Source organism: Triticum dicoccoides, chromosome 6A (assembly GCF_002162155.2).
Source record: "Triticum dicoccoides isolate Atlit2015 ecotype Zavitan chromosome 6A, WEW_v2.0, whole genome shotgun sequence".
Classification (NCBI taxonomy): domain Eukaryota; kingdom Viridiplantae; phylum Streptophyta; class Magnoliopsida; order Poales; family Poaceae; genus Triticum; species Triticum dicoccoides.
Window position 1 is genome coordinate 615201903 of NC_041390.1, and position 14793 is coordinate 615216695.

Here is a 14793-nt window from a genome sequence, read left to right on the forward strand (position 1 = left end):
TTCCCCAGTTGATGATATCGAACGCAGATGCACTTGGGGCGGCATCCTGGCTCTCTCCTCCGCATTGCTTTCGAAGTAGATTCTCCGACCCAAATTGCTCAGGAGATAGTTGGAGTAATTCTGCGCAACTTCAATGTACGCTTCCCGGCGGACACGGCAGATACTTGGATCTGCCTCCATCTCTGCCTTCACTTTCTTCCACTCCTTCATGCTCTGCGACCAACCCGCGACATCGTCGAGGATCCGTTCTGCCCTCTCGTGCCACCGCTTTGCCCTCGTCGCCTCTAGGACCTCATCTGAGACAGATCCCACCGGCTGCAGCAGCTCGGGAAAGGTCTCGTACATGTACGGGAGCGGCATCTCTGAAGGAATCTGCTGCAGAGGAGTGGGAGGAGCAGGCGGTGATGGAGTCGGCGGTGCTTGCTCCAAGCTTTCGTACCTAAACATATAGATTCATCGCACAAAAGGTTCATCACCTTGAAAAAAAAAATCTAAACCTAGGTTCATTTTGAGAGTTCAACATTTGTTCTCCAACTACATCCACTACTTGAATCATCGCATATCAATATGCATCATCATATCATAACAAATTCCTCCACACATGCATCATATAAAAAAATCCTCCAAAAATAATATGAACTAGGGTTCATCTTCACATAACCATACCAACTAGTGACTAGAGTTCATATCTAACAAAATATAACATCTAGAATCAACCTAAATCAATCCTGGGGTTCAAAATAATTAATTCTAGTTCAAAAATGGGAGTGATTTGAATCAAACAATGCGACGAATCGGAAGCTATTTGTCTAAAACTAATTGAAGGGATCGAAGAAGCTTACCTTGCTTTCTTCCGGGCCATCTCGATCCGCAAAAATGGTGAAGAAACGACGAAGATCAAAGGGAGGAGTGGGGGAGATGAGAGAAGGGGCGAGAGGAAGAACTCCTCTGTTCTTGGGGCGGCTGGTTGGGGAGAAGGGGGAGGGGTGGGGCGGCCCGCGGCTTATAAGTGCCCTAGACCCTACCGCCAGGATCCCCGGCGGTAGGATCAGACAGGCTACCGCCAGGGCATGTGGCGGTAGGGTGGGACGGACGGCGACGGAGATCGTTAACGCTGTTGACGTGGATAAGTATCCTACCGCCACAGGTTCTGGCGGTAGGCTAAGCAATCCTACCGCCAAGCCTCGTGGCGGTAGGAAAAAGGGTCAAATCCCAAAATTCTTTCCAACAGGGGTCAGATCCTGAATTTCTATGCGAAAAGGGTCAAAACACGAAATTTGGCCTGCACGCGCTGGCCTCATCCACGCCAAGCCAAATCAAATGTCCTGTAGCTGCATGCCCACACCACACGCAAAAGTACAGTTCTTACACATCGTCAGAGAGTAGGAGTGGTACTAGCTGCGTACTAGTAGTGGTGCAGGGTAGAGGGGAGCTGCTTTAGCTTTTGTCCGTCTTCCGTCCCTCCATGTTGTGTAGCAGAGAGACCATCAGTTTTTTCGCACCCGGACAAAACCAAGCATCAGGTTGGGATGCTGCATTGGATTGGATGCCGGCATGCCGCGCTTATCTGGAGCCTCAAAATCCAGCCGAGCCACGCAACACACCTTTGATTTTTACAGAATGGGATTAACGGGAGCCTGACACCTTAATCTCTTGCGGTATTAGGAGGAGTACGTATGCAAACCACAGGCGCGATGGACTGTGAATCAGCCAAATCATTGATAACTACTCCCTCCGTCCCTATATACAAGTCTTTTTAGATATTTTAAATGGACTACAACGTATGGATGCATGTAGACACCCCGCCCCGCCCCGCGTCGTCTTCCCCCTAGGGCGACTCGGGCGGCCAGAAACCTAGCCGCCGCCGCCGCAAACTCCCTCCTCCCCTCCCTCCGTCGCCGCCGGAAGACGCCGCCGGGCTAAGCCCGGGGGCCGACGGCGGTGGCGGGAGATCACTACAAGAAGTATGTCAACTTGTGACCACCATTATTGGTCACTGAAAGGTCACAAATTTCCATTTGCGACCTTTTTGTAACCAAAAACAGAAGGTCAAAAGCTGGCGGTCGTAAACTGACTATAGCGACCTTTCTTCTGGAATGGTCGAAGACGTTTACGACCAAAATATTCCTACGGTGGCATTTTGGTCACTAGCAACTTCCCCCAGGCCACGTAGGCATCCAGCATGGCAAGCTGATGTGGCACAAGATTCAGCCCGGCCCAATTCGGTTTTCTACATGGGCCTAGCCCAACAATTCTAGATTTTTTCCAAGTCAATTCTTGTGGGCTACATGGGCCAAGCCCAATATTTCAGCGTCTTTATTTTTGGGCCTTGGCCTTCTTACAATCATTTATTTTCTATTTTCAATCATTATATTTTAGCGCTGGTCCCACTAGTCATAATGCCATACATCAGTCCCACATGTCAGAAATTTCAAAAATGCTCAGATTTTATTCACAAGTAGTACCCACGGGTCAAGTTTCCATTTCACATCTTTTCAACATACATAATCACTATTTCAAGCATACACTAGTCTTTTACAATCTGTTACAATATTACAAAGGTGCATCTTAAATTGTTCTCACTCGTTAGATTGATCATACATAATCAATATTTCAGACGGAACAGTACAAATGTAGTTCATCAAGTAACACCAAGTCTACTACAATCTGTAGATAGTCTATTACAACCCCAATATGCCTACTGTTACAATATTACAATATTTGCAGTCTATTACAGTCAAACATAGAGACAACTCTTTGCTGAGTAGGGCTATACGGCTTCGAACTTCAAATTTCATAGACTTGGAGCTCCTGTAAAAGAGTGAACACATAGACTACCAGCATTAGATTATTAGATTATTCCTGGACTATCAAAAAATTATATAGTGAAAGAGATCTCATAGAAATGTAGATTTACGGACCAAATATATGATAAAGCAACAGATTCAGTCAACTTTAAAGACCTAGATGTTTGTGATGCATCTTCACAGAACCACAAGAACACTACATATAGTATAATATGATTCTAGGAGACCACAAGAGCATCAATCAGCAGCAGGTATATAGCTAGCAAACTATCTACTAGACATCATCGACACTTGAACCATAACATGCATGTCCAGCACCAAAACAAAAAATGGGACCATAACATGCATGTCCAGCAAGGAAACAAAAAATGGGACCATAACATGCATGTCCAGCAAGGAAACAAAAAATGGGACAAGTACTAATGCTGGATAACATGTACAGGAAGGCCATCCAATGGTTTCAGCCACATCCTAATGAACCAGCAACACTCTAATACTACTAATTACCAGCAGCGAATAAAATAGCCGAATGAGGCAACAACACTTGATCATCGACACAACAGTCAGCAAGGACTCAACCACAGCGCAAAAAGCATCAAAATCCTAACTAACCCATGAAACAAAGCATGGTTGTAGCATAGCAAAGGTAGGAGCTCACAATGGTGGTTTGTGTAGCCGATGTCGAACAGCCTCCGTTCGTCGCTTGCGAGCACCATGCACCTTGGTGCCTTGCATATAGCCTCCTTCGAGTCTGCGAGGGAAAGAACGAGGTGAAGGTTAGTCGCATCAAGGATGCTGCTATTCTGGGTCAAGCTAAGTCAACGGCATAAGAGATTTTTGTCAAATGAATGAACATATTGCACAATTGTAGTAGTAAGCATGCAAGGAAACAAAACATGGGACAAATATTGATAGCAACAAAATAACCAGGATATGACAATAGCAGTAGTATAGATTGTAGTAGCAGTAGTATAGATTGTAGTGACAGAAGCACAAGCATGCAATCATGCATCTCATCCAAACCTAAAACTAGAAACAATAGCAGCCATTCATTTTTATGCAGGTGTAAAACTAAACCATAAGCACTGCAGCATTTGCTAAACATGTCAGCTAAAGAACTCTATCTCGAAAGGCCTGAAAGAAGATTACATAAGAGGGAGGCGAGACGGAGGTAGTTCATGTGCTCGGTACGCTTGTGGATGGCATTCTCGGCATGGATCTGGGCGCCGTCGGTGTTGCCCTTCTCGATGGCCTTCTTCACCTTGAGCTACCTGGGAAAGAGCCACCACCAGCAGTTTGTTATAGTAGCAGGGTCAGTGAACTTTCAAAATATGGATTCAGCAAATGCATAGTGAGTTCACTTGTTAATTGGCTAGTTGAGTTCTACTCATAACCTACAGAGCAACTAAAACGGTGCTTCTATATATACACGCAGCGTAGATGAGAAAAATGGAAGACATGAATTTGATGCTATCTTGAAAGTAAAAAAGAACTATATTTATCACAACTTTGAAAAGTAACTAAATAGTGCAATGGTATAATATTTGATACGGCAACCAGGAAGTGGTACAATACAAATGCTGATTAACCAAATTGCAAAAGAGTTCCCAAACATTTGGTGCTCACAGGTAGAACTTAAGAATCATTGATGAATTACTAGTGCAATACAGAGATGCTGAAAACATACCCAAACCCGTTCAAGATTTTCGCACATTTTATTTTTTCAACGTTTTCTATGTAAAGAAGTTGTTTTCTGCAATGTTCCAGCATAATGCCAATACTAGTTCCTTCACCAAGGTACCAGCATAATTAATTGTTGCAGAGCAACTTCATTAATTGATGATGCAGAACAGAGCCTAACTTATTCAGACCCAATTGAGAACCAACTAAAAAAAGTCTGCATCCGTGGCTTCGAACTCAAATAATAATGCACAGAGAAACCAACTGTAAACTGTCTGCATCCATGATTCTAAACTCACTCAATAATACAACTTCATTGGTTATTGCAGAACAAGTAGGTATGTGTAACATGCCCCGCTCAGGGCAGAACGGAGTACGAATGCCCAAGCAAGGAATCAAATAAGCTGGCATTCTTAAAGAGCCTACATGGCTGCATATTGTTGGAGTTAAAATCCAGTTAAAATGTTGCACGCTGGAAATCAAAATCTAACACGCTCAAAAGGGACTGCAACCGTAATTTTCTCTGAAGTTTGGACTGCCAATCCCAGCTGTGGCATTTCTATGAATTGAAAATTCTTATTGTCTACAAAAAGGATGAAGTGGAGCGTCTAATAGCCTGGCAGATATTGTTAAGTGCACTATTGTTCAAACTTGAGACTTCTTGTTATGCACCACGTCTTGCAGCCTGCACAACACAACAGCAGTCAGTCCATCCATTCCGCGGTGGCCAAATCCAGCCCAAACCCTGACGCTGGGGAGGAGAGATGGGAAGGGGGAGGGGTACCTGACGATGTTCTAGTGCTGCATCTCCTTAAGGAGGGAGATCTCGCGGATGGCGGTGGAGGGGACGCCATCGTCCTCCTGCTGGAGGCATATCTTCTTGAGCGCGATGGTCTCGTTGGTGGCCCCGTCCCTGATCTTCTCCACGTTCTTGTGCTGCGCGCAAGAACACATGCTTGAGAAGATAAGAACAAAAAACAAGATGAATGGGCTGAGCTACATGTGGGGACGTACCAGAGCCGCATCATCGACGGAGGCGCCATCGCATCTAAAACCCTAGCCATGGGGACGTTGTCGGGGAAGGACGCACACAAAAGGAGCAGCACGACCAGCCTTGAGGTCCGGCGCGTCGACGGCCTGCCTGGCGTCGGGCGCCCTCGCGAAGACGCCAGAGGAGGAGGCCGGGATAGACTGCAAGGGTGGAGCACGACGAACATGGCCGTCCCCTCCTCCGAGGAGACAACGGACCCGTCCCTACAGCGCGAGGTGGACGGCGGCCGTCCGAGGATCCCGCAAACCCTAGGTCGCATGCCGTCGTGGTCCGGCCAGCTCGATGGAGCGGCGCGCATCGAAGCACGCGCGTGTCGGTGAGCCAGCCGGCCGCCACGCCGAGGCTGCAGGGCGCTAGATCTGCTGTGGGAGGTGGAGGGAGCGCGGCATGCGGATCTGGCGTTGTCGGGAAGGGGAAGGAGAGGTGGCGGCGGTGATCTGGAAGGGGAGGAGATCTCTCTCTCTCTCTCTCCGCATATCGGGCACGGCGGGGTGGGTTGGTGGGACACAACGGGTGGGTGTGGGTGGGTGGGTGGGTGGATGAATGGATGGATGTGGGATGAAAAGATGGATGGATGGATGTGTGCCATGTCATCGATCCATGGCACACATGTTTCCACCAATGATGATTAAGCTTATGCAATTGTTTTTTCTTTTCTTTTTTTTCTCTTATATATTTTCTCATCCATACAAATAACCTATCCAATATTTGTTGCAAAACGGCACCACTTCATTTTCAAAAATATTATACCATTGACTAACTCGGGGAGGCTTCGTTGCAACTCTAGCGACCCCCGATGATATTATATCACAACACTGGCGACCCGACAATGCTTCATTGAAACTCCATCGGTCCCGACAATGTTGGATCACAGCACCGGCGGTCCGCGATGATGCTATGTTGCATCATCGGTGACTATTGCCGCACCACCTTCTGCTGCAACCCCCGGCGACCTTGCGACACCATCCTCGTGTGCATGACCGGTGGCCACTACCCGGTAGCCTGCGGCGCCATGCATCACTCCCCCACATCAAAAGTTTTCCAAGATTCAACTACTAGCTATGAATGGTCATTCCCGCCGTTTTGAACGCATTTTGAAATGGGCATAAAAATTCAAAAAAATGGAAAACCTTCGCATTGTGTCAACATATGTGACCAAGTTTCCAGGAAAAATAATAAACTTGTAATATGGCAATTATTTTAAAAAAGTGTTCTCGGAAATGAGCTATCATGTGTGAAGATTCATGGCTTTCAAGTCAAATGATCAATCTTATGGCCACATTCATGGCATAGTTTGTTCAGATGATCTCATATTGCGCACAAGGGTGCATATTGGAATTGCAAACAATGTTGCCTAAGGAAGTTTTCATTTTCTTTGGACGAAAAAGCCATTTTCCATTTTTCGAGTGCCCAAAAGGAGGTTTTTTTGTGAAAGAACTCCCAAATAATTGTTGCAAAATTGGACCAAATCAATTTTATAAAATACTAGGGCATATTTAATGCACAATTAACCAAATGGTTGGGTGTAAAAAGTTTTGATCCACCTCTCGTGAAAAAGACAAATTTCCGCCAATTTAGTTGGAAGCGGGTAGAATTTGAACTGTAGCTACCTCATAGTTTGCTTTTTATTTTTTTCAAAAATCATTTCTAGGTACATAAGTATCTATTTAATCAGAGAAACACCAAAAAAATTCCAAGATTCAACCACTAGCTAGGAACGGTCATTCCCGCCGTTTTGACCGCATCTTGAAACGGGCATAAAAAATTGAAAAAAAAAACAAAAACTTGGGAAAACTTCGCATTGTGTCATTATATGTGACCAAGTTACCAGGAAAAATAACAAACTTGTAATACGGCAATTATTTTAAAAAAGTGTTCTCAGAAATGAGCTATCATCTGTGAAGATTCATGGTTTTCAAGCCAAATGATCAATCCTATGGCCACATTCGTGGCATAGTTTGTTCAAATAATCTCATATTGTGCACAAGGGTGCATATTGGAATGGCAAACAATGTTGCCTTAGGAAGTTTTCATTTTCTTTGGACGAAAAAACCATTTTTCATTTTCCGAGTGCCCGAAAGGAGGTTTTTTTGTGAAGGAACTACCAAATAATTGTTGCAAAATTGGACCAAATCAATTTTCTAAAATACTAGGCCATATTTAATACACAATTGACCAAATGGTTGGGTGTAAAAAGTTTTGATCCACCTCTCGTGAAAAAGACAAATTTCTGCCGATTTAGTTGGAAGCGGGTCAAATTTGAACTGCACCTGCCTCATAGTTTGCTATTTATTTTTTCCAAAAATCATTTCTAGGTACATAAGTATCTATTTAATCAGAGAAATACCAAAAAAAATTCCAAGATTCAACCACTAGCTAGGAACGGTCATTCCCGCCATTTTGATCGCATTTTGAAACGGGCATAAAAAATTCGAAAAAAATCAAAAAATTGGGTAACCTTCGCATTGTGTCATTATATGTGGCCAAGTTCCCAGGAAAAATAACAAACTTGTAATACGGCAATTATTTTAAAAAAATGTATCTCAGAAATGAGCTATCATCTCTGAAGATTCATGGCTTTCAAGCCAAATGATCAATCTTATGGCCACATTCGTGGCATAGTTTGTTCAAATAATCTCATATTGTGCACAAGGGTGCATATTGGAATGGCAACCAATGTTGCCTAAGGAAGTTTTCATTTTCTTTGGACGAAAAAACCATTTTTCATTTTCCGAGTGCCCGAAAGGAGGTTTTTTTGTGAAGGAACTACCAAATAATTGTTGCAAAATTGGACCAAATCAATTTTCTAAAATACTAGGCCATATTTAATGCACAATTGACCAAATGGTTGGGTGTAAAAAGTTTTGATCCACCTCTCGTGAAAAAGACAAATTTCTGCCGATTTAGTTGGAAGCAGGTCAAATTTGAACTGCAGCTGCCTCATAGTTTGCTATTTATTTTTTCCAAAAATCATTTCTAGGCACATAAGTATCTATTTAATCAGAGAAATACCAAAAAAATTCCAAGATTCAACCACTAGCTAGGAACCGTCATTCCCGCCGTTTTGATCGCATTTTGAAACGGGCATAAAAAATTCAAAAAAAATCAAAAAATTGGGTAACCTTCGCATTGTGTCATTATATGTGGCCAAGTTCCCAGGAAAAATAACATACTTGTAATATGGCAATTATTTTTAAAAAGTGTTCTCAGAAATGAGCTATCATGTGTGAAGATTCATGGCTTTCAAGCCAAATGATCAATCTTATGGCCACATTCGTGGCATAGTTTGTTCAAATAATCTCATATTGTGCACAAGGGTGCATATTGGAATGACAAACAATGTTGCCTAAGGAAGTTTTCATTTTCTTTGGACGAAAAAACCATTTGTCATTTTTCGAGTGCCTGAAAGGAGATTTTTTTGTGAAGGAACGACCAAATAATTGTTGCAAAATTGGACCAAATAAATTTTTTAAAATACTAGGACATATTTAATGCACAATTGACAAAATGGTTGGGTGTAAAAAGTTTTGATCCACCTCTCGTGAAAAAGACAAATTTCCACCGATTCAGTTGGAAGCGGGTCAAATTTGAACTGCAGCTGCCTCATAGTTTGCTATTTATTTTTTCTAAAAATCATTTCTAGTAACATAAGTACCTATTTAATCATAAATACATGGTTTGGTGGCGATACGTCGAGGTTTGGGCGGTGGCCGAGGGCCCCATCTCTAGAGCGCGTAAACTCGCATGCCCGCCGCGTGGTCACCGCGTGACCGTGGCGTTGCCATGTGTTCTGGGTGGCCTAGACATGTCTAGTGGGTTGGGCACTCCCCAGGTAGGTGCTAGGAAGAAAATTACAACATAAGATTCTCACGAGGAGACCGATCGATGCTCAAACATGAATTAGCAGCCAAGTGTTTGATTAGCGGTACGGGAAATGCACATGGCCAATGGGCGTGAGTTTTGGCTGAGGATGATCATATACTAAGGAGAATGTCTTCACAAATTTTTAGCTCAAAAGGAGGATCCTAGGTGGTACTTGCTTTGCAAAGTACCACGCTGGACAAAAATATGAATGTTGAAGCTGGGCTCAAAATAATGAATGGAGTGAGCTGAAATTTTGTGAAGGATGGTTATTTGGGCATAGGAAAGCATTGTAGAAAATTGATACCATTTGGACATGCCAAAGTGGTACTTCCTTCATAATGCTCTTCTATGGACAGAAACTTGGGAAAACTAGTGAGAGAGATTGGATGAATGAAATGAGCTCAAAATTGGTGCAGGTAAGTTACTTAGGTGTGGTCATGCGCTGGTAAATTTTCAGATCATTTGGGTAAGCCTAGCTAGTACTTACTTCACAAAGCTTCTCTCGAGGTAGAAACTTTGGAAATTTCCCGAGAAAGATTTACTAGGAAAATTGAGCTGAATATTATCATGTGGCAATGATTTGGGTATGGAAGAGTGCCCGAAAAGTTTGAGGGTAATAGGAGGGGTCTATATAACACTTGCTTTGCAACGTGCCAATTTGGCCATAAAATATAAATTGAACCTGGGCTCACATAGATGATTTGACTGAGCTGCAATTTGTAGGAGGGTGATAATTTGGGCATATGAAGTAACTGTATAAATTTCATGTCATTTAGAGATATAAAAAAGGTACTTCCTTCACAATGCTTCTAGGTGGACAAAAACTTTGGAAATTTGCCGAGGAAGATTTGCTAGGCAAATGGAGCTGAATTTTGTCATGCGGTAATGATTTGGATAGGAAAGAGTGTCCAAAATTTCTGAGGGCAATCAAGAATATATAAATAGCACTTCCTTCATAAAGTGTTGTTGTGAACAGAATAGGAAAATGAATATTGATGAATTAGTTTTGAACTAGGCAAGGAATGATTTTTACATATTTGATGAAGATATGCCCCAAAGAATTTATGAGATTTTTTTGGGAATTTTGGGAATGATAGAAATATAGGTTGCTTCACAACCTAGGGCAAAAACTGCCACATGGACATGACACATAGGCAAAACTGATGAGATGATGCCTAGTCATCACAACCCACCACAATCTACAAGGCTATGACCATCTATATTGGTCATTAACAACTAGAAATAAGTCAGCGGACTAGCACTGTTTGCTTTGTGACCATTTCGTGTAAGGAAATTACGACCTTTCTGACCAAAATGGTCGCAATGGTTTAGGGTTTGAAGCCCCCTGAACAGCTTTTGACCAATTGGTCTAAAATGGTCATAAATTTATGACCAATTCTTCGAGGGTCACTGACAGAAGGTCATAAGTTGACATATTTCTTGTAGTGGATCTCCTCTCTCGCGCGTCTTCGGGGTGGGGCGGACCCCAAGGCGTCTGGTGGCGCGACCGATCTGGAATCTGCGGTGCGGTGGATGGCGGCAGGCGGCGGGAGGCCGGCCCGTCCTCGGACGGCGACGGCTTGGCGCGGCGGAGGCCAGGGCTGCGGGCGCTGCGGATGGCCCTTCAGGCAGCAGCGACGGCTGCAGTCGGTGGCGGCCGGCTTGGCTGCGGTGGCGTGCACGCTGCCTTCAGATCGGCGACGGCGGCATGGAGGGCCTGGTGGTCTCGTCGGTGGCACCTCAGTCCAGATCTGTTCTGACCGGTGCAGCCAGCGGTGGTGGTCATCTCTTCCATTATAGGTGGTCGGCCTAAGGCTGGGTGTTCGGATCTCGGGATTCGTCATCTGGCACCAGCTGCGAGTCGAGGAGACGTAGTTGCCGGTGAAAACCGAGTCGACGGCGGGCGATGGCGGCGTTCCACGTCGTTACCTTGATGAAGGCATCGGCATGTGACTACCGTCGACCCACTCGTATTGCTCCGGAAGAAACCCTAGGATCTGGTGTTCCAGACCGGACGGTGGCGGCACTGCGGTGTCGTTTCTCTCTTGGGAGTGTCGTTTTGTGGAGCAGCGCTGGAAGTCAGAGGTAGGAGGTGGAGCGGCTTCGTCTTGCACGGAGCTTCGGTGGAGATGTCAAGTCATGCCTGAACGACAGGTGCTTCGCTTGGTCATGCCTGGTCGGCAGGTGCTACGCACGACAGATCCTCCAAGGGCTTCAAGCTGTGTTGGCTGGTGGTACTTGGTAGCATGGTGCTGAGGTGTATCAGTGGCGACCGCGACGTGCTCAGTTGTTTGCGTGCAGGGAGGAGGTGCCGTTGGGCGCCGTGGTGGCGTCGACGATAGCTGGACCGAGCAAGGTTGATGCATCAGTACAGTTCTGAAGATGGAGCGGTGGCAGTTGGCGGCGGCGGCCTCTGAGTGCACACCGGACCGGTGAGACCCATGCCCAGCAGGCGTCCTGGATGGGATATCAGGTCTTAGATGTTAGGTTTTGCTGCGATGTCTGTTTGGTATTAGACCCAGACTATCTGCGCCCTTCATCAACTGGATAGAGGTGCTTAGACGGCGGCTTTAGTCTTACTATTGTACTCCCTCCGTTTCTTTTTAGTCCGCATATAACTTTTGTCTGAAGTCAAAGTATCTTTACTTTGACCAAAGTTATAGAAAAAGGTATCAATATTTACAACCCCAAAGGGATATCTTTAGATTCATTATGGAATGTAGTTTCATATTATGTATATTTGATATTGTAGATGTTGATATTTTTTTATACAAATTTGGTCAAAGTTGGTGAAGTTTGACTATACATAAATCTTATATGCGGAGTAAAAAGGAACGGAGGGAGTATTACTTTGTAAGGTCTTGTAAGAATAATTTATAAAGTGGCTGTATGCATCGCCCAGATGCAGAGGCAGGGGGTCATCCTCCTTTTCTAAAAAAATGAATTTCGGTATGGTTTTAAGGTTTTGAAAATGAGTATCCGAGGAGATAATTTAAGAAGTGTGTGTGGCGTGTTTGATGGCTTAGCATCCGCCAAAAGAAAAGAAAAGAAAAGGAGGGAGATGGACTGAAGCGAAAAATTGAGTTTGACCACTGTTTGATTTGAGATTTGAGGGGCGGGCGGGGTATCCAAGGGAGTTGCTGTATGGAGTAGAGTTCAAAGAAAAGGAAAATCTTTTGAGAGGAGACGGTGGCCCGGGGGTATAAAGCAGGCAGCCCCTCCCCTCGCCCATCCCAATCCATCCCACCTACCCCCACCCACACCGGCACCTCCTCTGCCCTAGCAATGGCGGCCGCTTCCTCCCTCCGGAACGCCCTTTTTCCACTCCTCCGCAAGCGCATCGCCATGTACGTCTGCTGCTTGCCCTCTTTCCTTCTTCTTCTTGCTCTTTCTTTCCTGCGTGCTCATGGTCTTGTTGTTGTTCAGGGCGCGACGGATGTCGACGACCGGCACCGGCACCGGGGCAGGGATCACCGGCGGAGGCAGCGGGACCGGAGGGGCGGCCAACTCCGGCGGAGCCAGGTCTTTCTCTTCTCCTTTCCTCTCCTCGCTCCTTTTTATCTCGGGGCAAAAGATTTGAACTTGACCAACATTACGTCGCAGGACGACCGGATCCGGCGGCGCGTCAAACTCCGGTGGGAGGTAACCTTGGCTCTCCACTTTTACGCATATAAGATGCCGCCGTCTGGGTGCCAAAGGGCCGATCTCCCGTGGGGGTCTTCCGGTTCGGAGGATCGGAAGAATCCATCAATCCTTCCTTGTCCATCTATCTCGTTCTGCTCTCGTGTACTGCAAAAGGCCATTTTTTTTCTGTTCTTGATGTGCACAATGGCATTGCAGGATGGCGGGCGGCGGCTCCGCGGGCAACTCAGGCGGCAGCGGAGGGTAAGAACGACGAACCTCTCCTCCCTCTCGTAGAGCGAAAGATCTTCTGTCCTCGCGCTCGCGCAAAGGATGTCCCTTTTGTATTTCTTAAGTCCTGACCGATGTATCCGCAGGGCGACGGGGCTGGAAGAGCTCAGGAGAGACGCATTGAAGGAGACTGGGCGCCTGCTGGATGTCTACAACAAGCTGTCAGACGTGGACACGAAGCTCCTTGAGGAGCTTGCGCGTTTGGAGAGGGAGAATCTGTAGGATTCTTTTGCCTGCACTACTCCTGCTAGCTGCTCGACTAGGGTGGATCATTGTTAGCTTAATCTCCACTTTTACTTGTTGGTTGCAGGAAGAACAGCGTGAGAGCCAAGGAGAATCGGTCCTCCATCACCTACGGGCTGCTGGGTTCCGGAGCGGCCGTCTTCCTCACCATCTCATCTTGGCTGGGCCAGTACATCCAGGGGTGCGTGGTACATGATGCGGCCAAAGAGGTCGTGGAAATGCAGAGACTTCGCAAGCTTGACGCGCTCATCGATGGCCTAGGTACCCTCCCTCTGTCCTTTCTCTATAGAGATACTACTACTAGTACTACTAGCTAGCTAGCTGGAGACTACTACTAGCTTGCAATGTCACCCACAGCATGCGCATGCAATTGTAGACTAGAGTAGGGCTTTGATGGTTTCCTGACTCCTGTGCGGTGACAGTACAGTACTCCTGCAATTGTAGACTAGACTAGAGTATAGTGTAGTACTACTGTACAAATGCTCTTGGAATGGTTTCTTTCTTGTGGTGAATAGGAAAATGATAATCCGTGAATGCAGGTGAGGAGGGAGCTGCTGACAAGACTGCTGCGGCCAGCGCCAATGTCGACACCAAATGATCGGATCTCATTCAAGCTCAGAGACTCGCCATTCAACCCAAGAGCCCGCTGTTACTCTTTCGGCTTTTATTTTGGTGGTTTGCTGTAATGGCCCACATGCTGTTACTCCTATGTATTGTTACTTCTGAATTCGCAGCTGGCTGTAATGCCACAACCAAATCTTCTTAAGACTTGACATGCATGAATGTATGTGGCTGGATAGGATGCCCCCATGCACCTATCTTGTTAAGACTTATTCATCGTAATCTGCTCTACTGTGAGAAAGCCCCCTCTTTGTTTGTTTGATTTGCTTTGTGCTGTGCTAATTATCTACTATCTGCCATAATTTTTATGTGTGGTTTGCTTGTTTCTCATCTTTCTTGCTTCAACTACTACTTCAAAGCAATGCATGAATGTCAAAAAACATCTTGTCTTATTTACAAGCTTACAGCTTAGCGTAGCTTCATTTCTAGCCTAGCCTAGCTTAGCCAAATTTTACTAAAGCCACACGGACAGGAAACGAAAAAATTGGTCAACAACAATTGAACAAACTTTAATCAAAAGCATTCAGGGTGTGTTTGGTTTGTGCCCCAACTAGCCCCATCAATTTTTTGGCATGACCAAAGTGAGGGCATGGCCAAAATATTGGTTGGTTGTTC

General features: G+C 45.4%; 1 protein-coding gene and 1 long non-coding RNA gene across 2 annotated transcripts; one reads left to right on the forward strand and one right to left on the reverse strand.

Moving 5' to 3' along the window:
* Positions 1-2486: 2486 nt before the first annotated feature.
* LOC119314646 lies at positions 2487-5167 on the reverse strand. Its single transcript, XR_005152402.1, has 3 exons — positions 3957-5167; positions 3466-3558; positions 2487-2811 (listed from the first exon to the last, which is right to left on the reverse strand). It is a non-coding gene; the product is annotated as an uncharacterized LOC119314646 (long non-coding RNA).
* Positions 5168-12648: 7481 nt separating this feature from the next.
* LOC119314647 (transcriptional activator protein Pur-alpha-like) lies at positions 12649-14438 on the forward strand. Its single transcript, XM_037589357.1, has 7 exons — positions 12649-12749; positions 12829-12924; positions 13006-13044; positions 13243-13287; positions 13401-13532; positions 13625-13818; positions 14097-14438. The coding sequence occupies exons 1-7, from the start codon at positions 12688-12690 to the stop codon at positions 14153-14155; spliced, it is 627 nt and encodes a 208-aa protein (XP_037445254.1). The 5' UTR covers positions 12649-12687; the 3' UTR covers positions 14156-14438.
* Positions 14439-14793: the final 355 nt, after the last annotated feature.

Coding starts and splice junctions, on each gene's coding strand:
- LOC119314647 (XM_037589357.1), top strand. CDS start 12,688: ATGGCGGCCGCTTCCTCCCTCCGGAACGCCCTTTTTCCACTCCTCCGC. Junction 12,750..12,828: donor CTCCGCAAGCGCATCGCCAT/GTACGTCTGCTG, acceptor GTTGTTGTTCAG/GGCGCGACGGATGTCGACGA. Junction 13,045..13,242: donor GCGTCAAACTCCGGTGGGAG/GTAACCTTGGCT, acceptor ATGGCATTGCAG/GATGGCGGGCGGCGGCTCCG.